The 25,902-nt window shown below is 45.1% G+C and overlaps 1 protein-coding gene across 1 annotated transcript in view; it reads right to left on the reverse strand.

Moving 5' to 3' along the window:
• casz1 (castor zinc finger 1) overlaps positions 1 to 25,902 on the reverse strand; it is a gene marked incomplete at its 5' end in the record, with an annotated part of 136,799 nt that overhangs the window by 41,612 nt on the left and 69,285 nt on the right. Inside the window, 6 exons of the mRNA XM_063032856.1 lie at positions 3,652 to 3,969; positions 9,558 to 9,680; positions 10,439 to 10,596; positions 11,704 to 11,767; positions 18,079 to 18,211; positions 22,902 to 23,743. Of these exons, the coding sequence (XP_062888926.1) occupies positions 3,652 to 3,969; positions 9,558 to 9,680; positions 10,439 to 10,596; positions 11,704 to 11,767; positions 18,079 to 18,211; positions 22,902 to 23,743 (1,638 nt within the window). The remainder of the gene's footprint in view (positions 1 to 3,651; positions 3,970 to 9,557; positions 9,681 to 10,438; positions 10,597 to 11,703; positions 11,768 to 18,078; positions 18,212 to 22,901; positions 23,744 to 25,902) is intronic.

The raw sequence follows: 25,902 nt of genomic DNA on the forward strand, positions 1-25,902 counted from the left end.
CCGAGACCCTTTTTCGGGACTGAGAAGGAAGGGGGAAGACACTGTAATAAAAAGATGTGGGGAGGGGAAGGAGGCTAGCTGGAAGGTGATAGGTGGAGCCAGGTGGATGGTTAAGGTCAAGGGCTGGAGAAGAAAGAATCTGATAGGAGTGGCAAGTGGACAATAGGAGAAAGGGGACCCAGGGGGAGGTGAAAGGCAGGTGAGAAGTGGGGAATAGAGGAAGGAAGGGGGGAAATTTATTTGCCGGAATGAGAAATCAATATTCATGCCAACAGATCGGAGGCTACCAAGACGGAATATAAGGTGTTGCTTCTCCACTCTGAGGGTGGCCCTGTCTTGACACAACAGGAGGCCGTGGACAGACATGTCAGAATGGGAATGGGAATGGGAATCAGAATTAAAACGTTTGGCCACTGTGGTTTGGCTTATTGCAGGTTTGTTTCTTTGACTGAGAACCAGAGTGGATAATTTATTGGATATTTTATTTATTATTATTATTTTATTTTTCTTTTAGTATTTGGACAATTTGTCACATTTTGCACATTGGTTGTTTGTCTGCCTTTGTGCGCAGCTTTTCACTGATTCTGCTGTGCTTCTGGTATCTATTCTGAATGCCCACAAGAAGATGAATCTCTGGGTAGTACTTGGTGACTTTGAACTTGAACTTTGAACTCATTGTTCTTGAGAAAGTCTCATGAGCATCCTTCTTGAATTAATACAGTCCTTCTCCTGATGGTACTCTCACGTTATCGTTGGATTTAGAAAGCTGGGATTTTATGACCCAGCAATAGTGAAATATTCCAATGTATGATGGGATGGTTGCCTGAGGTCATCATAGCCAGGGGGGACACACGGGAGATAAGCTCCCACTGCCTATTACTGTAAATGCTCCCAATGGTGTGTGTCTCAAATAGCCCCTAACAACAAAACCTATTTCCTAACTTCTAAGCCTGGCAGAACTGTTTCTACTGACAGGAGAATGGGAAAATACAGGTTAATGGCACCTTAAAAACATTCACCAGGCAGATGGGGCTTGTCATCCAAGGCTGGCGGCTCATCCAGGAGAAGGAAATCGCTGACCTCACACTTCCGCTGCCTTGTGGCTCTACTCACTCAAGGGGGAGGCTTAGGGAGTAAAAACTCCAAGGGAAAAATCTGGAGCTGGAGTCCCTGAGGCAGTTCTATGTTGAGTTCAACACTGCCTGACAACTCCTACGATGCCACTGGTGCCAAACAGTATTGGTCTCTGTCAATCCTTTAGATTCACCACCTGTGTGGAGGGAGAGAGCCTGCTACATTGACAACAGTTTGCTCTTCCTACCGTACTTCCCTGCCTTGCATGTCTGTAGTTGTGAACTTCCCATGATTCAGGACATTTACAAGGACAGGTGTGTAAAAAGGATCATCGGGAACCCAAGTCACCCCAACCACAATCTATCCCAGCTGCTACCATCCGGGAAACAGTACCGCAGCATAAAAGCCAGGACCAACAGGCTCCGGGACAGCTTCTTCCACCAGGCCATCAGACTGATGAACTCTGAATGCTGATTTGAGTGTATTACCTTGACCGTTCTATTTATCATAAATTATTATAAATGATTATGATTGGACATTGCATATTTAGACGGAGACGTAACGTAATGATCTTTACTCCTCATGTATGTGAAGTAAGAAATAAAGTCAATTCATCTGGAGAGCTGGGACACAATAACAACACATGACTGACCAATGGATGGGATGTCATTTGGAGGGGGACAATGCAGACACCGACTGTCCTTCCCTGAAGAGCTCAAGGTTGCAAACTTAGAACATAAAAAAAAGGGGCAGGAGTAGGTCACTCAGATTCGGAGTAACGTAATAAATAAAGGCATCCATTAGTCTTGCGAGACCATGGATCTGCGCCTGGAAAGTCTTCACTCTCCAGGGCGCAGGCCTGGGCAAGGTTGTGTGGAAGACCGGCAGTTGCCCATGCTGCAAGTCTCCCCTCTCCACGACACCAAGGGAAGGGCATTAGGACCCATACAGCTTGGCACCAGTGTCATTGCAGATCAATGTGTGATTAAGTGCTTTGCTCAAGGACACAACACACGTTGCCTTGGCTGGGGCTCGAACTCACGATCTTCAGGTCGCTAGTCCAATGCCTTAACCACTTGGCCACGTGCCCACACATGCCCAGAGTAACATACACAGACACAAAATACAGGAGGAACTCTGCAGGTCAGACAGCAGCTATGGAGAGGAATAAAGAACTGATGTTTCAGGCTGAGACTCTTTATCATGCACATCCTTTCATGTTCTGGTGAAGGGTCTTGGCCCAAACTGTTGGCTCTTTATTACTCTCCACAGATGCTGCCTGCCTTGCGGAACTCCCCCACCGTTTTGTGTGTGTTAGTCTGGATTTGCAACAGCTGCAGAATCTCGTGTTCACTGTTCAGACTGAGATTAACTTACATGGATTTATCAAATATACATTGAAACATACAGTGAACTGTGTCATCTACATTAATGACCAAAACAAATCTTCGAATCTGCACCACCATTCAATTAGACCTTGAGGGATCTTCTCTCAACACCATTTTCCAGCTCTACTCCCATATCCCATGATACCATGAGCATCCAGAAATCTGTTGAACGTTCTCTTGAATGCAATCAATGACAATTCCTCCATAGCCTTCCAGAACAGAAAATTCCTAAGATTCAACATCTGTTCAGCGAAGAAATTTCTCCTGATCTCATTTCTTATCTCTAATTGTGAGAGTTAGGCCCTGATTCTTCAGCCAGGGGAAACCGCTTCTCCCTTTCTTATCCGGCATCCTCTTTAAGGATGTGCATGTTTCAATGTCATTATCTCTCATTCATCTAAACTCTACAGAATGGAGGTCTAGACTACTCGATCTCCTCACATGGCCATCTCAGGCAATCTTCACTGTATACTCTCCATGGTGTATACACTCAGTAGTCACCTTATTAGCTAGACCTGTACACCTGCTCGTTAATGCAAATATCTAATCAGCCAATCATGTGGCAGCAGCACAATGCACAAAAGCATGTGGACATGGTCAAGAGGTTCAGCTGTTGTTCAGACCAAACATCAGAATGGGGACAAAATGTGATCTAAGTGACTTTGACTGTGGAATGATTGTGGTACCAAATGGGGTGGTTTGAGTATCTCAGAAGCTGCTGATTTCCTTGGATTTTCATGCAGAACAGTGTCTACAGTTTACAGAGAATGGGCCAAAAGGCAAAAAAAAAAAAAAAAAAAATTCAGTTAAGCAGCAGTTCTGTGGGTGAAAATGCCTTGTTAATGAGAGAGGTCAGAGAATGGCCAGACTGGTTCAAGCTGACAGGAAGGAGACAGTAATTCAAATAACCACACGTTACAACAATGGTGTGCAGAAGAGCATCTCTGAACGCACAACATGTCGAAACGTGAAGTGTTGTGCACTCAGAGCAGAAGATGTTGGTGTGCCTAATCGTGTGACCACTGAGTATAACTATACCTGTCCTTCGGTAAGGGGACCCATACCGCACACTAACTTTGCGCAGATCAGAAGTCAACCTTGATTAAATTGCTTGAAGACAGTTGTGGTTGAGTTAATCCTGCTGAAAGTTTGTCAAACATCCGTGGTTATGCAAACCTTCGATACTCACTTTTCCTGAAACTGCAGGAATCCTGGTTTGACCTGAGGCTTTGCGTTCTCCAGGGATGTGGTTGCCAGGGAAGACGTCGCCAACGTGGAGACGGGGAGCTGAGGGATGGAAGCCGCCAGCTGTTTCCAGGTGAAGAGCGTCGGGGCGGTGGAGACGACCGTGGGGCTCGCTGGGGAGACCTGCACAGCTGCAGCCGTTACCATGGCGATGGGAGGGAATGCCGAGGTGCCAGAGGTTCTGTTCTCCACTGCAATTGGGCTGGAGAAACAAGGTTCCGACTTCACCTTCACCACCCCGCCGTCAGCTCGGAAATGGAAGCTACGGAAAAGGGAAATAGCTTGTCAGTCAGCCGCGGATTTAAAGAGACAGCGCACCCTCAGGTAGCACTAACTCCGCTAGGCCCCGACAGATGCACAACAAAATTCTAGCCATGAAAGAAAAATGAAGAGCTACGAGGGAGGGAAGGGTTAGATTGATTTGAGAGTAGGTTAAAAGGTCAAGTGAACATTGTGGGTTGAACAGCCTGTACTGTGCTGTAATGTTCCATGTCAAGAGTAATGGCTTGAAAAATGTGGACTAAGCTTATTTCATAACTTTGGCTTTACACAAAGAAGAAACTGCTTCCAAATCACTGCTTAGTGACGCAAGTGACAGAGCTTTGTGGGGTTGGTTTAATGATCCTGTGCCCCCTCAGTAGGACGCAGAGCACACCATGTCTCTCCATCAGCCTTGCACCCCCATAGTTTTAAGGGAACTGCAAGGTTCACAATCTTATTGTGCCTTTCACAACCCCAGAACGTCCCAATGGCTTTCCAGCCAATGAGGGACAACTGCTGTTTCATTTGAAAATGCAGCAGCTGATTAGTGCACAGCAAAATTCTGCAATGGGCTGGATATTCTCCTTCAGGAATCCATATTGAGGGAACAAGGCTTGCCGGGACTCCCTTTATAATTCTTGTACTCTTCTTCAAGCCAACATCTTTTCTCATTCCGTAAATATTGCCTGACCTGCATATTCTGTTTACGATTTCAGATTTGCAGCACCTGTAGTTTTATTTTTGATGATGTTTGGAAACAGGCCCCTTGGCTCAAACTATTTATCTAAATCAGTCCCATTTGCCCACTTTAGGCCCAAATCCCTCCAATCTCTTCTGATGGATGGTTTACTGATTTAAACACCAGGTCAGATCGGAAAGGTCAGCTGCGGGTGTCAAGGCCCAGGCCCGCGAGCATATCGAAGTGGCAGAGTCCGGCTCTGAGAGCAAGGAACGAGTCAAGTTTTGTCCAGTTTAAGCGCTGGCCCAGAGTGAGAAAGTCAGGGCTGGGGGCCGGAGGAGAGCTATGGCCCGGTGTTCAGCTCACTGCTTGGCGAGGTTTACCTGTCTCTGCGCTGAACTGAGGCTGGGCTCCGTTCTGGAGTTGTGAAAGGCACAATAAGAATGCAAACCTTGCACTCCCCTTAAGGCTGTGACCGGCTTCGTGACTGTGATCTCACTTTCGTGAACTTTAGTTCAAAATGTTATTTGCTTACTTTTTATTGCTTGCACGATTTGTTCTTTTTTGCACATTGGGTGTTTGACGATCTTTTTTAATAGGTTCTATTGGGTTTCTTTGTTTTGTGACTGTATCTAAAGAGACGAATCTCAAAGTTGTATATAGTATTCATACTTTGAACTTTTCCATGTTAGTGTACCTGCCTGAACCATTCAGGGACCACCCCCTGGGTGAAAGAGCTGTCTCCTCAGATTCCTGTTAAACAAATCTCTCCTTGCTCACCTTACACCTATGCCCTCTAGTGCTTGATTCCCCAACCCAGTTGACTGTGAAAAGGACTGTGTGGCTTCAGCTGGACTATGGCCCTTGTACATTTTCACCCTCCACTTTAGTATCCACTTGAATGAAAAGACATGAACCTCAAAGAAAAAGTACTCCTTCAATACCATTCCAAAAGGCCAAGGTGGGACTTGAACCTACAACCTACTGACTTAGAAGCCTAGATGCTATCCAGAGAACCACTATGGACACATTTCACAGAGCACTAAACACAGTAGGCCTCAACCCATCAAAAGCAGAAGATCCTGGCTCATTTTAATTATTTATCCCTTAAGAAAGAATTGGTTGCATTGTGATTTTCTTTGACTCAAGCCTGCATTATTAATCTATAGTAGTTTTTTTTCTGGAGGGGAAGACCTTTAAATCAGCCACCACTGGCGCCAGAGTCTGTGGTCCATGCTCCTTTCCCTGACTACAAGCCACACAAGCTTTCTCCGAATTGCCAGCCCTTGAAGTGATGTCATCAAAGTAGTTGGACCTTGAATAACCTCCGCATTTTTTTTAATCTGCATAAATTATTTAAATAATAACCTGATCTAAATTAGAATCATGCCTGGGTCAGAGCAAGGTTATTTGCCACTTCATAAATATAAACAGCATCAATTTTAAAGGGGCCAGGGCTTAAAGCGGAGTTCATTTCAACCTACGGTATCTAAACAGATAAGGACTCTGCTACACAGTAATTTCATCAGTTAATGAAAACTCTAATTAGAGAGAAATAAATGTTTGGTACATTTGTGCGCCAATTGTGGGTATCACTAGCATGGCCAGAATTTATTGACCATCTGGAACTGTCACTGATTTGAATGGTTTACACACTCGTTCCACACTCTCACCACACTTTGAGTAGAAAAAGTTCCTCCTTATGTTCCCCTTAAACATATCACCTTTCACCCAAACTCAGTGGAAAAAGCCTGCTTGTATTTACCCTATCTATACCTTCATAACTTTGTACACCTCAATCAAATCTCCCCTTATTCTCCTACGCTCCAGGGAATAAAGTCCGAACCTATTCAAACTTTCCCTATAACTCAGGTCCTCAAGTCCTGGCAACATCTTTGTAAATTTTCTCTGCACTCTTTCAATCTTATTGATATCTTTTCTGTAGGTGGGTGACCAGAACCCCACACAATACTTCCAATTAGGCCTGAAGTTTAAGTTGAAGTTCAAGTTTAGCTGTCATTCAACCAACAGTGAATATCCAAGAGAACAGACAAACGAAACAGCATTGTTCACCAAAGTCTTATACAGTATTGTGCAAAAGTCTTAGCTACATACGGTATATATAGCTAGGGTGCATAAGACTTTTGCACAGTACTGTAGTAATTTTATGTATTGCACTGTACTGCTGCCACAAAAAAATCTTGACATATGTGAGTGATGATAAACCTGATTCTGATATGGGTCTCTATTGTGAGGGGATCACGGTTGGGAAAAGGGGAAGAGAGAGGAGAGAGGGGAGAGGGGAGGGAGCGGGAAGCACCAGAGAGACATTCTGTAATGATCAATAAACCAATTGTTTGGAATCAAATGACCTTGCCTTGTGTCTCAGGGCTGGGTGTGTCAGCACCCACACCACCCCACTGCCCCTGGCAGTCCTGCTCTGTCACCTGTCCCACACCCCTCCTGCGGCACTCCACCCTCACCATTCCCAACATCCTTTGCTCCCACTAGATTTACAAACTCTCTTTCTGCTCCATATTGACAACTGCAATACTGTGCAGAAGTCTTAGGCACCCTTAGCTATATATACGTGCCTAAAACCTTTGCACAGTACTGTACAACTTCAACATACCATCCCAACTCCTGTACTCAGTACTTTGATTTATAAAGGCCAATGCACCACCACAGGCTCTGTTAACGACCCTGTCTATTTTAAAATAACCTTCAATTTCGTTTTTTAAATTCCAGAGTTCTTTTAGCCAGGTGAACTTTAATCCATTAACTATCACAGAGAGATTGGAACTCATCATCCCTTCAGTGTACGTATTTATGCCTTTGGAGTAGCCACCCCAGTAAAATGCTACCACGCTCCTGTATACAGCAGACTGGCTCCTGCGTCCTTTCCACCCTCTGCCACTCTTCCACTGTGGAGTATGTGTGACCAATTTGTCACGGATTTACTTCATAAATGCCAGAGGCTTCAGTTTTTAAAATCTGATTGCAAAGGGGACATTGGAAGACTTGTTAAGCTTCTTTATCTCAGGTGCTTTGGTTGTTGAGGCGAGGTTTGGGCGTTTGAGTTCCCTGTTAGTTATTGGCCTTCAGAACTGATCACATGGCCCCCTGAATGCTTTAATCCAGGGCCTAGTGCCCGCTTTTGGATCCTGGTGCTAAATTCAGTGCAAAATGTGGTCCAGCTTTCAATCAGAAACAGGTTTATTATCACTGACATACATACAGTACGTTGCAGAATTGTTGTTTTGCGGCAGCAGTACAGTTATACATAAATATATATGACAAATTATAATGACATATATAGAGAAATATTAAATAATTAGAGCAAAAAATAGAGAGGAAGTGTTCATGGGTTCTTGGTCCATTCAGAAATCTGATGGCCGAAGGGAAGAAGTTGTTCCTGAAACATTGAGTGTGTTCACCTCTGCTTTTAGTCCACGCTTGGCACATCTCTCTCCAATCCAGGGTTCCACAGACCCCTTGCTTCACGGTTTGGTCCACGACATTTAAACAAAGGTTGGGAACCCCTGCTCTGAACCTTTCTTGTCCATGTTCCTGTCCAAGTGGCTTTTAAATGTTAATGTACCTGCCTGACAGTCTCTGAAGAATATTGATAATGGCTGGATAAAGGCACTGCCCAGAAGATGGGAATGTAGAAAAATTGGGACCATGACTGCCTACATCATACGACACAGCACATATTGATGATGTCATACGATGCGCACATAATGATGATGTCATACGACACGGCACATAATGATGATCTTATATGACACAGCACATGATGATGATGATATTGATGACGACCTGCCTGAACCACTTCCTCTGGCAGCTCATTCCATATAGAAACCATCATTTGGGTGAGAAATATAATTGTAATTAATTGTACGTTAATGAATGTAGAGTAATCCATAAATTTTCTAAATGATAGAAGTACTGCAACTTTTACTTTGAAAAATTTTAGAGCTTCAAAGTATTTATATTGTCAGTGTTTCAAGTTACAACACTGTTACAAATTGTAACAATAAACACAGAATGGAAGTTCGTAGCTCCTTGTTAATAAACCAACTTACATACAACACTGATGTTGCCTCAGTTTAAACATTTATGAAATGTGAACAATTTTCCTTGTTGTACCATATTTCATTATACCCTTTAATTAATAAATAAAATCAAAAGTAAGTGATTTTTCAATTTTCATTCCAAAAATTTGGAGTATTGTGTACAGTTTTGGTCACCTACCTACAGGGAAGATGTAAATAAGATTGAAAGAACACAGAGAAAATTTACAAGGATGTTGCGGCACTGGAGGACCTGAGTTATAAGGAAAGATTGCATAAACTAGAACTTTATTCCCTAGATTGTAGAAGATTGGTACAGGTATACATAATTATGAGGGGCATCTATAGGGTAAATGCAAGCAGGCTTTTTCCACTGAGGTGGGGTGGGACTACAATCAGAGGTCACAGGTTAAGGGTGAAAGGTGAAAAGCTCAAAAGGAACATGAAGGTGATCTTCTTCACTCAGAGGGTTGTGAGAGTGTGGAACAAGCTGCCAGTGGAAATAGTGCTCAATTTCAACGTTTAAGTGAAGTTTGAATAGGTACGTGGATGGTAGGGGTCTGTAGGGGTATGGTCCTGGTGTAGGTTAATGGGAGTAGGCAGATTAAATGGGTTGGCATGGACTAAATAGGCCAAAGGGCCTGTTTCTGTGCTGTCATTTTCTATGACTCTATACATAAAATAATTAAAGTTCTGCACAGTTTTCAGGCCGTGCAAAAAACTTCCTCCTCAGAGTAATAGTTGGTCCATGCAAAAATTGGAGGGAACGTTGGCGATGAATAACACCCAAGTGGCTTGATCGCACTGCGCTTGCTGTTGCCTGGTAACACTCACTTGGCATGTTTGATGGCCCCATCCAGGGTGCTGAATAGGGCACCGCAGTCCTCCACCACACAATGGAAATGGACCTTGTGCAGGAAATCACACTGGCTCTCACAGTAATCCTCCGTCGTAAACCTAGAAAGGAGAGACAGCAGTCAATGAGAGAAGGGGATTGTGTTATCATTACAGCTTAGCTGAACAACTCAGGGAGATTCCATGCTCCACACATCCTGCTTATCTGTAACAAAACTAGAATTGTATAAGGCCATAATGAGGCAATGTGTGGAGTATAGAGCAAGGTACAGGCTAACAGAGGGAGTGTAACAAAGATTCACCAGCGCTGTCCTGGGAATTGGTGGGTTACCTGGAAGAGGATGAGGAGAATTCGAGTAGACTCAGCCTCATTTCTCTGACGTTTGGAAGAATGAGAGGTGATGGCACTGAGATCTGCAAAATACTCGCAGGGCTTAACAGGTTGGATGTGGGGAGGATATTCCCTTTGGCCGAGGAGTTCAGAACCAGGGATCACAGCCTCAGAATAAGAGGTTGACCATTCAGGACAGAGATGAGGAGAAATCCCTTCACTCAGAACACGTGGAATTCTCTACCTCTGTGGGTAACTGTGGCTTGGTCATTGAGATTCTGGATTTTAAGGAAATCAGCGAATAAGGAGAATAGAACAGAGGCAGGAGACACAGGGCTGGGACGTCGTGCATGACTTTTCCCTGCCTCCTCCACAGGCATTGCGGTCAGCTATAACGTCCCAGAACAATGCCAAAGCGCAGAGCAGTCTCCTATAACCATGAGGCCAGGATGGAAGCCAGTCTGTGTGGTCTGGCCCTACACGGAGGGAAGCTGGAAAGACTAATCGCCAGAATGGCTCTCGCTTCTACCTGCGCAGGTATTTTTCCCAGAGTTCCGTCCGTTTCTCCGACCTCTGCTGAACCATCGCTTTGCTCATGAAGGAAGCCTGATCTTCATCGGAATGCCCACAATCCGGCTCTGCCTTGAGGTTCATCAAACCGCCCAGTCCGCTGTTGCTCTGGGATACCTAGCGGTGGAAGCACGATAAATAGTCAGGCCTCAGCCTAAGGCATGGGGTGTGTAATGCAGACAATTGCAGACGGACTCTGACCCTCCCCCCGTCATCCAAGACCTGTATCTCCAGAGTGTGCCAACCAAATGGTGACTGGTTGGTGTGAGGGACAGATCCTCCATTACCGGGCTTTCTTCCCAGTTACTCCTTCGCCCTAAGGACTCGGGAGCAGAGTGGCAGAGTGCAAAACACTACAAAGACTTTCAGCTGAGATTGTTGAAGAAAATACCACCACAATGCCAAGATGCAGTAGAGGCTCGTTTCTTCTACGGTCTGAATCTGGAACCCCATCTCAGATACAATCCAGCAGCATATTCCTCTCTGTATATTAATGGTGTGTAGAACTTTATGGTAAATCACTTTAATACACAAACATTTTTGACATTAGATTCAGATTGTGGGATCAACATTACTGAAAAGAAACAGAACCACTCTTATCTGCTCCCTTATTTTACGAGAGGGAAACTGACATTTACTACCTATCTGCATCACCGTCTGGTATAGGGGTATGGGGGAGTGGGGAGGGGGCTACTGCACAGGATTGAAATAAGCCGCAGACAGTTGTAAAATTAGTCAGCTTCATTGTGGGCACAAGCCTCCATAGTATATAGGACACCTTCAAGGAGCAATGCCTCAAAAAGGTGGTGTCCATTATTAAGGACTCCCATCACCCAGGGCATGTCCTCTTCTCATCAAGAGGGTACAAGAGCCTGAAGACGCACACTCAGTGATTCACGAACAGCTTCATCTCCTCTGCCATCTGATTTTGGAATGGACATTGAACCCATAAACACCACCTCACTACTTTCTTCTGGGCCAGTGAGACTGGAGTCAAACAAAGACCAGATTGACGTGAGTTACATGGGTTTTACCACAATTAGTTTCAAGTACTATTGTCTGTTTAATTCCAGAGTAATTTTAGTGAATTTAAGTTCCCTGGTTGGTGGAGTGTAGATTCGAACTTGTATCACTGGGTCATTAGTCAGTGTCTATGGGCAGGTAACGTAACCTGCTTTTCCTTGGGGTCCTGTGCTTGGCTGAAAGGCTTGAGTGGGCACTCACCTTATTGAGAAACGAGGATAAGAGAGAAGTGTTCGTAGTCTCCATGTGACCATTGGATTCAGTCCTGGAAGGAAAAGACATTGCACTCAGTCTGGGATCTGTCCAGGAATCGGTGACAGGCTGCTGTTTTACATCCAAGATGCTGGTAAACTCTTTGCCCCCTAAACTGCACATTTAACAAAACTGTCCATCCAACACAAAAATGCGACAGATGGAGGAACTCAGTGGGTCAGGCAGCTCTCTGGAGGCAAAGGGAAGATCGAATTCTTGGGTTCCATTTCTTCCCACCCCATCTCATCCCACTGCCACTGGACTACTTTATTAATAAATACTCTTAGCTGATAACAACAAGCATAGTGGTTAGCTTAATGCTTTACAGCACCAGCAATCCAGCTTCATTTTCTGCTGCTGGCTATGAGCAGTTTGTACGTTCTCCCCGTGACTGCATGGGTTTCCTCCAGGTGCTCCAGTTTCCTCCCACAGTCCGAAGGCATACCGGTTGGTAGGTTAATTGGTCACATGGTGCAATTGGTCACATGGTGTAATTGGTCACATGGGTGCAATTGAGGAGTGTGGGCTCGTTGGGCCATTTGGGCCTGTTACTGTTATGTATCTCTAAATAAAAATAACGCATACTTAACCAGTAATGGTTAAAGGCCCCAGTAAAGGCCCCAAGGTGCCTCATGGAAGATGTTACTAGGCAGTGAGCCACACAAGGAGATTGGGGGGCAGGTAACAAAAGGATTGGTTAAGGAGAAAGGCTTTAAGCAGTGTCCTAAAGAAGGCAAGTGGATTTGGGAGAGAAATCTGGAGCTAGGGCCTCGAAATCTGGAGCAGAATTAGGCCATTCAGCCCATTGAATTTGATCTGCCATTCCATCATGGCTGATTTATTATCCCACTCAACCTCATTTCCTGTCTTCTCCCCATAACCTTTGATGCCCTTAGTAATCAAGAATCTATCAACCTCCACTATAAATATACCTAATAACCTGGCCTAAAAATAAACCAATTACTAATAGTGTTGGGCTTTTTAGACAATTTGCATCTAAAAGTAGTTTTAAAATCCAGGCTTATTTCATTACTCAACCGTAAATTTCTCAGTTGCTGAGGTGGGATTTGAACTTGTCACCAGTTCTGTGCCTCAGATACTAAACCAGTAGGGTAAACCAGTAGGCTACCCTCTCATACGACTGGAACATGTGTTCCTCATACAGAGGTATCTGCATAGGTCCTGATGCAAGGACTTGAAAGATTGACCATTGTTTTCCCTCCACAGATGCTGCCTGACCTGCCGAAGTCCTCCAACAGTTTGTCTTTCTGCTCCAGACTGAATTATCTGTGGTATCTTATGTCCATGATGAAGAAATCTTACTGTATGAATCTAGGAGGCTGCTGCTGTGTTTAATTGGGACTGTCATTTGACACTACAGCACAGCAACAGGCCCTTCGGTCCATCTAGTCCATGCCAAACTATTAACCTGCCTCATCTCATCGACCTGTACCCGGACCATAGCCCTCCATTTCCCTCCCATCCATGTGTCTATCCAAATTTCTCTTAAATGTTAAATCAACCCCGCACCCACCACTTCCTCCGGGAGCTCATTCCACACTCACACCACCCTCTGAGTGGAGAAGTTCCTCCTCATGTTCCCCTCAAACAGTTCACCTTTCACCCTTAACCCATGACCTCTAGTTTGAATGTGGAAGTCAGATGGTTATTGGAGTGTAACAATGTCATCACTGTACGTATCACACATGCACCAGATGTCCACACGCCTCGGTGTTGAGAGTTATCTCCTGGTGTCCTGTAGATATTGTTGTGCTTGGAGCTTGTCAGGAAAACAAGTATCCATCCAAAATTCACAGTGTAGAGGTGTGACTGTTTGACACAGTTGCGGCACAAAATGTAACCAAATTTTCAATGTGGACTAATAAAAAGCCAACAAAGCAACCGTCCCTTTAAGAATCCTCCCTGTATTACAATTTTACTGAGCGCCAGTCAAGTATGTTCCAAGACTTGTCCATTTCAGTGGAACATTTAGGGTTCACCACGTTGCTGTAGGTTTGGAGTCGCATACGGGTCTGACCAGGTAGAACTTGCTAATATCCTTTCCTAAAGGACAACACCAAAGGAGGTGTAAGGCACTCCTTCCCTCCGTTAGCCTGTAGGTCACCCTTGGGCAAGGTGTAGCACCTGCTTAGCCCCCTGATCATGGTCACGTGACGCCACGGGAGCAGATGGTGGATGGTTGTGTGAGCAGCTGGTGTATATCGTAATGCCTGGTTATGTAACCACTGACACCAGGCAGACAATCTCTGAAGAGTAATGATAAAGGCTGGGGTCACCCATCTTCTAAAGACACTGCCCAGAAGAAAGCAACACTTCTGTAGAAAAATTTTCCAGGAACAATCATGGTCATGGAAAGACCATCATTGCCCATGTCATACGACATGGCACATAATGAACGAATGAACGGACAACAGGAAAAGGCCTGGATACCGTGGACATGAAAAGGATTTTTTTTATAGTGGGGAATCTAGGAGCAGAGGATACAGCCTCAGAGTACAAGGATGTCCCTTTAGAAATGAGAAGGAATTTCTTTAGCCAGAGGGTGGTGAATCTGTGGAATTCAATGTCACAGATGGCTGTGGAGGCCAAGTCATTGGGTATATTAAAGCTGTGGTTGATAGGTTCTTGATTAGTAAGGGCATCAAAAGTTATGGGGAGAAAGCAGGCGAATGGGGTTGAGAGGGATAATAAATCAGCTGTGATGGAACGGTGGAGCAGACTCGATTGGTTGAATAGCCTAATCCTGCTCCTATATCTTATGGTCTTATGGAAGTAGACAAACTTTTAGGACAATATAAATGATTTACGTAGCTGTCTTTGTATAAAGATTAGCTTTATCTGCCACACGTACATCGAAACATTGAAACATACAGAGAAATACATGTCAGTGACCAACCCAGTCTGAGGGTGCGCTGGGGGCAGCCCACAAGGATCGCCATTCTTCCAGCAACAACATTGTAGACTCACAACTTTTAAACTCTGACTCCGGAATGTGAGAGGAAACTCGTTCACCCGGAAGAAACCCACACGGTCACGGAATGTACAACCCCTTTACAGACAGCGGCAAGAACTGATCCGCAGTCTTACAGCTGGTGTAGTGACACTTTACACTTTAACTGCTACGCTGCCTTGCTGCCCACTCCTCCACTCCTGCTCATATTTCTTATGTTAGTTTTTTTGGCTGTTGCATTAGTCATTGTTCGTGTAGTTTAACTTTCTCCGTGCAAGCTTATGTTTTTACATAATCACCTATTTGTTCAGTAATTGTAATATAGCTGCTTCAGTGTTTTCCCATAAGTTTCTCTGAAGTCTGCTTCAGTTCTTTTGTCTGGTTTGGCGCAAAGTGAGTGTCACTGATGTAGTCAGGTCCGTGCTCCTTGGGATCATAATCTCCCGGTTCTGCCTGAACAGTGTATGAACCCAATACAGCCTCTGTGTAACAGAGGAGCGAGGCAATCAGCCAGAACCTGTTAACTTTTATCAGTAACACTAGAAAGTCTGCAGGTGCTGTCGGAACTCAGCAAGTCAGGCAGCATCTATGGACATGAATGAACAGTTGACATTTCGGGCCGAGGCCCTTCATCAGGATGAAGTGTTCTTCATCTTTCTAGTCCAGGGGTTCCCATCCTGGGGTTCACGGACCCCTTGGTTAATGGTGGGGGTCCACGGCATTAAAAAGGTTGAGAACCCCTGGTCCAGTCTGAGCTAGTTTTCAGTATCAGACAACTGCAAATCAGTTCCTTGTTCTCTCCATTCCTTACAGATAATTATTTACTGTTACTTTTTTAGTAGGAACACCCAATAAAGTGGCCATAATCACCAAGTTTTATGCCTCATTCTTGACTTCTGAAGCACCTCTAGATCATAACATCTGCAGATTCAACACGGCCAAGGCAGTAGAAATGATGATAGAACTTCCTATTTGCTATTTCATTTGTGTGTCCATTAAAGGACGGAGCTGGGTCGTGCAAGGGCACAACCAAGTGATTATGTGCTGCTGATTTGCCCAGTACTAGCCGCTCGAACAAAGTGTTCATTGTCCCCTGAGATCAGCTGTTTATAGCATCTACACACATACTATCCATAATCTACTCACTATCTTCCTGTAAAGTACCTTCAAAGTGTTATGCTTAGTTACACGTGAGTTTCTGATGACCATAAACACTACTTATAAACTCTCTGGCCCCAAGAACTAATTTGATACATGTGAATTGTAATTGTCGCTGGACTGGTATCCAGAGAGCTGGGTTATTGATCTGGAGACAAGAGTTCAAGTCCCACCACAACAGCTGGGGAATTTAAGTTTAAGTAATTAATTAATTCTGGAATAAAAAAAAGCTAATCTCAGTAACTGTGACCATGAAACTACTCAAATGTTGTAAAAGCCCATCTGGTTCATGAATGCCCTTCAGGGAAGGAACTCAGTCAAAGAAAATTTAAATGTTAGGAATCTAAAGTAAAAAAAACAGAAAATGGTAGAAAGACTCAGTAGGTCAGGCAGCTTCTGTGGGGGAGAGAAACAGAATTAACAAAGGCACTGCAACTTGAAATATAATCTCTGCTTCTCTTTCCACAGATGCTGAGATGAACTATTTCTGTTTTTTTTTAATTAGGGAATTCTATTATTCTTAAACAGTCTAGATCTATATGTGACCCAGATCCACAAATGAGGGTGACTCTAAACCACCTCCTTAGTTCAGGGGCAAATAAGGATGGACATTAAATGGTGGCATTGTTTCCCCTGCCCTAGTGATAAGCCCTTAATGACGGAGACGAGAGGGAATATCTTCACCGAGGAATCTCTGAAAATCTCGACTTTCCTGAAGAGAAAACTTTGAAAACATGCAGCACCAGACTCCAGGTCAGCTTTTATCCCACCATTACAGGACTCCCAAATGGACCTGCTGGATATTCTAGATTGTTCTTGATCTCACAGTCCAGCTTTGTACCTTCTGGCCAAGAGGTGCCACAACAACAACATCTCACTCAATGTCAACGAGACCAAGGAGCTGATTATTGACTTCAGGGGGAGGAAACCAGAGGTCCATGAGCCAGTCCTCATCGGGGGATTCAGAGGTGGAGAGGGTCGGCAGCTTTTCAGAGGATCTACCCTGCGCCCAGCATGTAAGTGCAATTAAAAAGAAAGCACAGCAGTGCCTCTACTTCTTTAGGAGTTTGCAAAGAATTGGCATGACATCTAAAACTTTGACAAACTTCTCTAGATGTGTGGTGGAGAGTATATTGACTGGTTGCACCACAACCTGGTATGGAAACACCAATGCCCTTGAACATAAAATTCTACAAAAAATAGAGGCTATGGTCCAGTTCATCACGGGTAAAGCCCTCCCCACCATTGACCACATCTACAGGGAGTGTTGTCGAGGCAAGTAGCAATCATCACAAAGGAACACCACCAACAGGTTCAGGAACAGTTACTCCCCCTCAGCCATCTTGAACCAAAGGGGATAACTTCACTCAACTTCAATTGCCCCACTGAAGTGTTCCCACAACCTATGGACTCACTTTCAAGGACTTGTCATCTCATGTTCTTGATATTTATTGCTTATTTATTATTATTATTTCTTTCATTTGTATTTGCACAGTTTGTGTATTTTGCACACTGGTTGTCCACCCTGTTGGGTGCAGTCTTTCACCAATTCTAGAATGGTTACTGGATTTGAGTATGCACGCAAGAAAAAGAATCTCAGGGTTGTATATGGTGACATATATGTACTTTGATAATAAATTTACTTTGAACTTATTGCCTGCCTGCTTTACGCTTTCTCTGTAACAGTAACGTTTTATCCCGTATTCTGTCGTTGTTTTTCCTTTGTCCTACCTCAATCCACTGATGTTTTTGAAATGATCTGTATGGACAGTTTTATAAACTTTTCACTGTCTTGCTGCACGTGACGATAATAAACTAATACCAATGCCGATTACTTATGGGGACACTGGAGGCCATTCTGCCCATCGAGTCCATGCTGACCCCTTGCAGCCCCATCCCCCCACAGGCTAATATTTCTCACTTGCCAATCAACTTCCGTTTATTTGGTCACTTGCTACCCCAGTGGATGACCTAGCTACATTAACCTACCAGGAAAAAAAACACTTTGGGATGCGGTGGGTCATGGGTCACAGGGAGGACGCGCCAATTCCACCCAGTTAGCAGTGGGGTCAGGGTTGAACTGGAGTCACCGGAGCCGTCAGGTGGCAGCCCCACCCGCTAGGGCACCATGCTGCCCACCTCCAGCATCCCCTCTTGTTAGTTTCTAGCTCTAAGCGTTCCAACCAGCTCCGTACCCGTGGTCCTTCAGGCTGAGATTGAGACTCTGATCCTGCAGCGGGTCCTGGGTTTGCGTCTTGACAGTGTCACCGGCCTCCTGCTTGAGCTCGATCAGGCTGAACTGGTTTGCCGGCGTTGGCTGTCCATTCCCTGCAACGAGAGGAGAAAGCGCACAACAATAAACCCTCGTTGGTCAGCGACGTTCCCCCTGATGAGATTGGTTCTGACTTCCACTCTGCGATGGAACAAGTGAAGTGATAATTATCAGAAAATGACAACCGCCCATCAGGATTCTCGGGAGTCGGAAAGGAGGGTAAAACAGAACGAGGAAAAAAGTCTTTGTTTTTAAGCTGTGCTTGTCATAACTAATTTGTGGTCCTGCCTCTTAACTGTTGATTAAATACCATGTTAATGCTGAGAAGCTGTGGCAGGTTCAGAGTGGTAGACAACCTTCATCTCCTTTCAGGATGCCTTGGTTTCTATGGAAACATTGCAGCCTCTCACAGAGCATGCCCAACAGGAACATCTGCCGTCTCTGTCAGATCAAACTTGACAGCCAATCAGATCAGTTCAAACAGCGTGACCCCCCCAAACCCCCCCACGCACCAATCAAATTTATAAGCAAGGTATTTAAATTCGGTGTGTGCAAGAAGTAAAAAAAAATATGCTGACAGAACTGCCTAGTTCCTGCTTTTCCAGAAATACCCGAGTGACTGAAATATTAATTTGCCCTCCGGCAGAAGAAAAAGATTTCTTTTTTAAAAAAAAAGACAGTGCTATTTCTCAAGTCAGCTGGTTAAGTGAAGATAAAGTACCTTGTTTAGTGACCTTCTCCTTTCTGCATGTACTGTTTGATTCCAAAAGAAGCCTTGTATTACTGTTGCTCCTTTCATAGGCCCTGGATGTCCCCAGATCTACTTTGAAGAGAACTGGTGGACTCTCCTCTCCTATCAGATTCCTTCTTCTTTAACCCTTCACTCCTTCCACCTATCACCTCCCTGCCTCTCATTCCATTCCCCGTGCCCCCACCCACCCACCTTCTCCCTCACCTCATTTCAGCTGTCACGTGCCAGCCTGTACTCCTCCCTCCCTCTGTCCTCATCTCCTTATCATGGCTTCTTCCCCCTTCCTTTCCAGTCCTGATGAAGGGTCTCAGCCCAAAACATCAACTCTTTATTCCTCTCCACAGACGCTACCTGGCCTGCTGAGTTCCTCCAGCATTTTCTAGGTGTTGCTTTGGGTTTCCAGCATCTACAGAATCTCTTGTGTTGGCAACTTTCAAGTGTTGTCACTGTGGGCCAGAGGTTGTTCGGGAAAAGGTCCCCAAAAAGAAAAGTTCTGACTCGATTGATTCCTCTGGAAGCTTGTTCCATTTTCCCACCACCACTGTTGCCCTCAAGTCACTTTTAAACCTTTCCCCTCTCACCTTAAACCTCCCTTCTCCAGACTTGAAGTTCCCTATCCTGGGGAAAAGGTTATGACAGTTCACCTTATCTATGCCCTTGAATGAGATAATAAAGTTACAAGGTGAGCCAATATCTCACCTAGGGACCAGAGTTAATGTTGATACTGGCCTGTGCTGAACCATCAGATTTGGGCTACTCAGTTATGTGTGATCTCATGCATCAGATGTAATTTTAGCACACTCATCCTTTTGGGAAACAATGAAGCTGAGTTTGATGGACCACCTATTGACGTCAACACAGAACAGAACTGTGCGTCAGTATCTGCTGGAAGAACTCAGTGGGTCGATTAGCATCTGAGGGAGGAAAGGACTTGTCGAGCATTTTGGGTCGAAACCTTGCATTAGGACTCACAGATGCTGTTTGATGTTCTGAGTTCCCGCAGAGCACAGTTTGTGTCCCTGGGTTCCAGCTTCTGAAGTCTCTACAGAATGGTAGAGATGAGATCAATTTTATTTGTCACATGCACATCGAAAGAACAGTGAAATGTGTCATTTGCGTTAACGACCAATCTAATTCAGAGACGTGCCAACATAGCATGCCCACAACTCACTAACCCTGACACGTACATCTTTTTAGAATGTGGGAGAATGTGACAAAGGATGAACTGGATGGACTCTACTCGTTATCCTCAGGAGGTAGGAGGATTTATCCCACTCATTCAAAAGGCTTTAAACCTGCTCAATATGACACGGGGAACCCTTAGCCAAGCACATACAGGAGACACTCATCAAGTTTAAGAATGATTAGTCTGAAGTAAGAGTCCTTTAATTGAACCGCACCCAGTCGATGAAGAGTTAAATATGGGAGGAGCCTGCAGGGATTAGCTTCAGAGATCCAACATGCACTCAGTGGCCACTTTATTAGGTACATTTGTTGTTAATGCAAATATCCAATCAGCCAATCATGTGGCACCATAGAAGCATGCAGACGTGGTCAAGAGGTTCAGTTGTTGTTCAGACCAAACACCAGAATGGGGAAGAAATGTGAGCTTAGTGACTTTGACCGTGGAAAGATTCTGCTGCCGGACAGAGTTGTTTGAGTATCTCAGAAGCTGCCGACCTCCTGGGATTTTCACGCACAACAATCTCTAGAGATTACAGAGAATGGTGCAAAAAAAAACACCAAACAAAAAAATCCAGAGCAGTAGTTCTGCAGGCAAAAACGCCTTGTTAGTGAGAGGGATCACAGGAGAATTGGCCAGACTGGTTCAAGATGACAGGAAGGCGATGGTAACTCAAATAACCACTCGTTACAACAGTGGTGTGCAGAAAAGCATCTCTGAACACACAACACGTCGAATCTTGCGGTGGATGGGCTACAGCAGCAGAAGACCATGAACATGCTCCCATTAGGAGGCAGTTTATTAGGTATAGGAGGCATGTGTGTCACTGAGTGGATGTGATTAGAAAATAAATCTGTCCTTAAAATATCTCAGTTGGATTTATCCTTTTTTTAATTATATCAAAGACATAGGAAGTCCTTTGGTCTTCCATTCACACCTAGATTTACTCTGTCTTCTGGGGATTTGAACTGTTAATTAGGTTTTGGAGTGTTAACATATTAACACGTAGACTTGCTCAATAAAGAGTAACCCTGGGAAAAAAAATCCTTCAAATCAGAGTCAAACTTCAGGACCATGAAGCTCAAATCAATTTAGCCAAATATTTAAACTTTTTACACAGAATAAAGAGGAAACAATCTTGCCTTCTGTTGGGATTGTAACAAGGTCTTTACTGAAGGAGGAAATTAATGGCACATTAGATTTATTTTAAAGATTCACTGACAATTAATGGGTGCAGTAGAATACACGGAACCCTGAGGGCGGTGTGGTCCAAGGATGCTCTCTGAATTACAAATCTTTACATGTGAAATATGTTAAAAGCTGCCAGAATTTCTGAGAGGATTTTGTCTACTGAACATGTAATGTGATGCTGGATCTGTTGTTTGTCATCTACGTCAATGATCTGGATGATAATGAGGTAAACTGGATTGGTAAATTGGCAGATGACACCAAGATTGGGGGCAGAGTGGACAATGAGGAAAACCATCAAAGCCTGCAGTGGAATCTGGACCACCTGGAAAATGGGCTGAAGGAATGGCAAATCATGAACGCGAGGAAGTCTGCAGGTGCTGGAAACCCAGAGCAACACGCATAACATGCCGGAGGAACTCAGCAGGTCAGGCAGCATCTATGGAAATGAATACATAGTTGATGTTTCGGGCCAAGACCCTTCAATGCTGACAAGTGTGAGGTGTTTCACTTCAGGAGGACAAACCAGCACAGGACTTGGAAAGTGACCGGTAGGACACTGAGGTGTCTGGTAGAACAAAGGAATCTGGGAATGTAGACGCATAATTCCTTGAAAGTGGTTCACAGTAAGAGAGGGTTGTAAAGAGAGCTTTAGGCACATTGGCCTTCATAAATCAGAGCACTGAGTACAGGAATTGGAATGTTATGTTGGAATGCATAAGGCATTGGAGGGCCTGTTTCTGTGCTGATTCTATGGCATTGTATTTATTTTCATGCATTGATTACAATCGAGTGTTGACTGGTGGGGAGACACATACCCACTGCGCACCGTCACCAAGACTTACATTCCAACTCCGTTGTCCCAGACGGTCCGCCTCGAGATCCTTTCCTCTTGATTACAAGGTTGTTATAGCTGAGGGGTAAGCCTCTGACAACCAAGTCCAGCTCCCGGCCTTCACGTGTGGATTAGCTACTAAGCCCGGCAGAACTGTTTCTACCGACAGGGGGAGGGGCAAAGGTGGGTTACTGGTGCCTTAAAACAAGTTGCTTTGGGCAGATGGAGCCCGTCAGCTTCCACTGTCTGTAAGGAGTTTGTACGTTCACCCTGTGACTGCTGAGGTTTCCTTCGGGTACTCCGGTTTCCCCCCACTGTTCAAAGTTGAACGGTTCGGGTGAGTGAGTTGTGGGGAAGCCATGTTGACGTCAGGAGCGTGGTGACACTTGCGTGCTGCCCTGTCCAACCCTCGTTGATTTGATTTGATGCAAATTGTGCATTTCGATGTTCATGTGAAAAATAAAACTAACCTTTAACTCTATCCCCTTTAGTTTTTTTAACTCCCTTGCCTTGGGGGATAAAGACTGAGTGCATTCAGCTTATCTATACTTTTGGTGACTTTATACACCTCTATAAGGTCATCTGTCGGTCTTTATGAATCCTTGTCTCCCCACGTCCTTGAGAATCTTTCTGCACCCTCTCCAGTTTCATGGCATTGTACCTGCAGCTAGGAGACTAGAATATACCTTGCCTCATACCTGGGCACTGTTAGAGCGGCCCCCGAGTGTAACGCGTCACGCAGTTCTGTAATCCCATGTGGTAAATCCGTGGAAACCCCGGCTGACTTACCTGCCTCTGTTGGGGCGGAAGGCTTGAGGGCGGCGGCAGCAAGGCGGGCCATCATGGGCGAGATGAGACCCTTGCTCGCCGTCATCTTCTCCATGATGGATGCCGCCGCCGGGGGCATGGCGGCCGGGCTGCCCGAGGCCGAGACGGCTTGCGAGGGGGACTCAGTGGGCAGGCTGGAGATGCCGGAGGAGATGGCGGAGATCAGGCCGGCGGCCGACACCGGCAGGGCCACGGACACCCGGTTGGGCAGCATCGGGAAGAAGGGTCCACTGGCTGCCATCCCGGCGTTGGAGAGGGCCAGCGCCACTGGGATGGAGCTGGGCAGCGTCTGGGAGAGGAGGGTGGGTATCTTGGTGATGGGCATCACGCCGGAGCCGGGCTTGACGGCCTGGGCGTTGGAGATCTCGCTGGAGGGGGCGGGCAGCACAATGGGAACTGAGGACTGCTGGCTGGTCGGGGAGGCGCTCAGGCTCGAGTTCTTGCTACTGATGGCAGAGTAGTCGATGAGGTCGTCGTTGCTGGAGTCGTCCTGCTCGGCGTCCTTGCGGCCCAGTAGCTGGGAGGCGAGTCCCAGCCCCCCCGCGCTGCGGATATGGCGGCGCTCGTGTTTGCGCTTGTGCGACGTCATCTGGCTGGTGGAGGTAAAGGTGAAGCCGCAGCCCAGCCGGATGCAGTGGAAGTGGTTGGTGGCCTTGCTGTACACGCAGCCCTCGTATTTGCACTCCTCGTACTTGTAGAACTTCTTGAAGCCGTCCTTGGCGTAGGCGTCGTCCTTGATGTGGTAGCTCTTGTGCTTCTCGATGTCACACTTGTTCTTGAAGGTGAACGTGCAGCCAGCGCGCCTGTGGGAAGACAAGAGGTTACTGAATAGGCACCACGTGTCCCCCTGTCCCAATATGCCTGCCTGGGATTATAGCCACAGAATAATACACCATGAATTAGGCCCTTTGGTCCAACTTATTCATGCTGACCCATTGGTAATTGATTTACTATTGTCACGTGTACCGAGATAGAATGATAAACTTTGTTCATGTGGTTTCCAGGCAGATCATAATCACAATCAGGTTATTATCTCTGACATATACAATACTGTGCAAAAGTCTTAGGCACATGTAAAAAAATTCAGTAAAGTGAAGGTGCTTTCAAAAAGAATGAAACGTTTCTAAATATCAAAAACATTAACTATAAACAGCAGTAAACAGTAAAAATAACTAAATCAAATCAATATTTGATGCGACCAGCTTTTGCCTTTAAAACTGCACCAATTCTCTTAGGTACATTGTCGTGAAATTTGATAAGAAAATTGTCTGGTAAGTGGTTCCAAGTATCTTGGAGAACTTGCCACAGTTCTTCTGCAGACTTTGGCTGTCTCGCTTGCTCTGTCTCTCTGGGTAATCCCTGACAGCCTCGATAACGTTGAGATCAGGGCTCAATGGAGGCCATAGCATCTGACACCATATAAAAAATCTACAGTGCCGAAGACACTTGCACAGTACTGTTGTTAAATTTGTTTTGTGGCAACATTACAGTGCAATAAATTTTTAAAAATCACTAATATAAAAGTAAATGATAAGATATCGAGTGCAAAAGAGGAATAGTGAGGTGGTGTTCATGGGTTTATGGACCATTCAGTAATCTGATGGCAGAGGGGAAGACAGTGTTTCTAAAGGTGTTGAGTGTGGGTCTTTAGGTTCCTGTGCCTCCCTGATGGTAGTAGTGAGAAGAGGGCATGTCCTGGACGGTGAGGGTCCTTAATGATGGATGCTGCCTTCTTGAGGCTCCACCTTTTGAAGGTATCCTCGATGGCCGAGAGGCTAGCGCCCATGATAGAGCCGGCTGAGTTTACGACCATTGTAGACTCTGACGACCCTGGGTATTGGAGCCTCCATACCAGGTGGAGATGCAACCAGTCAGAACATTCTCTATGTAGACTTTTGTTAGAGTAATTTGCAATCAAACTTCGGTCCTCAAACTCCTAAGAAGTATAGCATGGGCTTGCTTTTCCATGACTGCATCAATATCATCCCATACATAAATACACTGAGGTGGCATGAGAGGGGAAAACAATAACAGAGTGCAGAATATTGGGTTACAATTGGAGAGCAAGTGCAGAGCAGATAGATTGATAAGGTGCAAGGGCAACAAGGTAGAACAAGGTATCAAGAATTCATCTTTCTCATAGAAGGTGCCCATGACCGTGTTTGGTCCATGTCCTCCATTATCTCTCCCTGGAACTTGAGCCCTCATGACAGTGACAACCACAATGAAGGCAGCTCTTGCAAATCAGTTGGCTTATGGACCACATGAGGCTTTTCCGTTTACCCACCAAAGTATTAGCTGTAGCTTGGTTAAGAACACAAGAGTGCTTTGAAACCATGCACCACTGAACTCAAGGACAGCCTCTATCCTGCTCTTCTCATACTAGAACATAGAACATAGAACATAAGACCATAAGATATAGGAGCAGAAGTAGGCAATTGAGCCCATCAAGTCTGCTCCACCACTCAATCATGGCTGATCCAATTCTTCCAGTCATCCCCACTCCCCTCCCTCCTCTCCATATCCTTTGATGCTCTGGCTAATCAAGAACCTATCTATCTCTTCCTTAAATGCACCCAATGACTTGGCCTCCACAGCCGCTCGTGGCAACAAATTCAGCAGATTTACCAACCTCTGACTAAAGTAATTTCTCTGCATCTCTGTTCTAAATGGACATCCTTCAATCTTGAAGTCGTGCCCTCTTGTCCTAGACTCCCCTACAATGGGAAATAACTTAGCCATATCTAATCTATTCAGGCCTTTTAACATTCAGAATGTTTCTACGAGATCCCCCTTCATTCTCCTGATCTCCAAGGACTACAGCCCAAGAGCTGCCAGACGTTCCTCATACAGTAACCCTTTCATTCCTGGTTCTTGTGAATCTTCTCTGAACCCTCTCCAATGTCAGTATATCTTTTCTAAAATAAGGAGCCCAAAACTGCACACAATACTCCAAGTGTGG

The sequence above is a fragment of the Mobula hypostoma genome, chromosome 25 (genome assembly GCF_963921235.1).
Source record: "Mobula hypostoma chromosome 25, sMobHyp1.1, whole genome shotgun sequence".
Lineage (NCBI taxonomy): Eukaryota > Metazoa > Chordata > Chondrichthyes > Myliobatiformes > Myliobatidae > Mobula > Mobula hypostoma.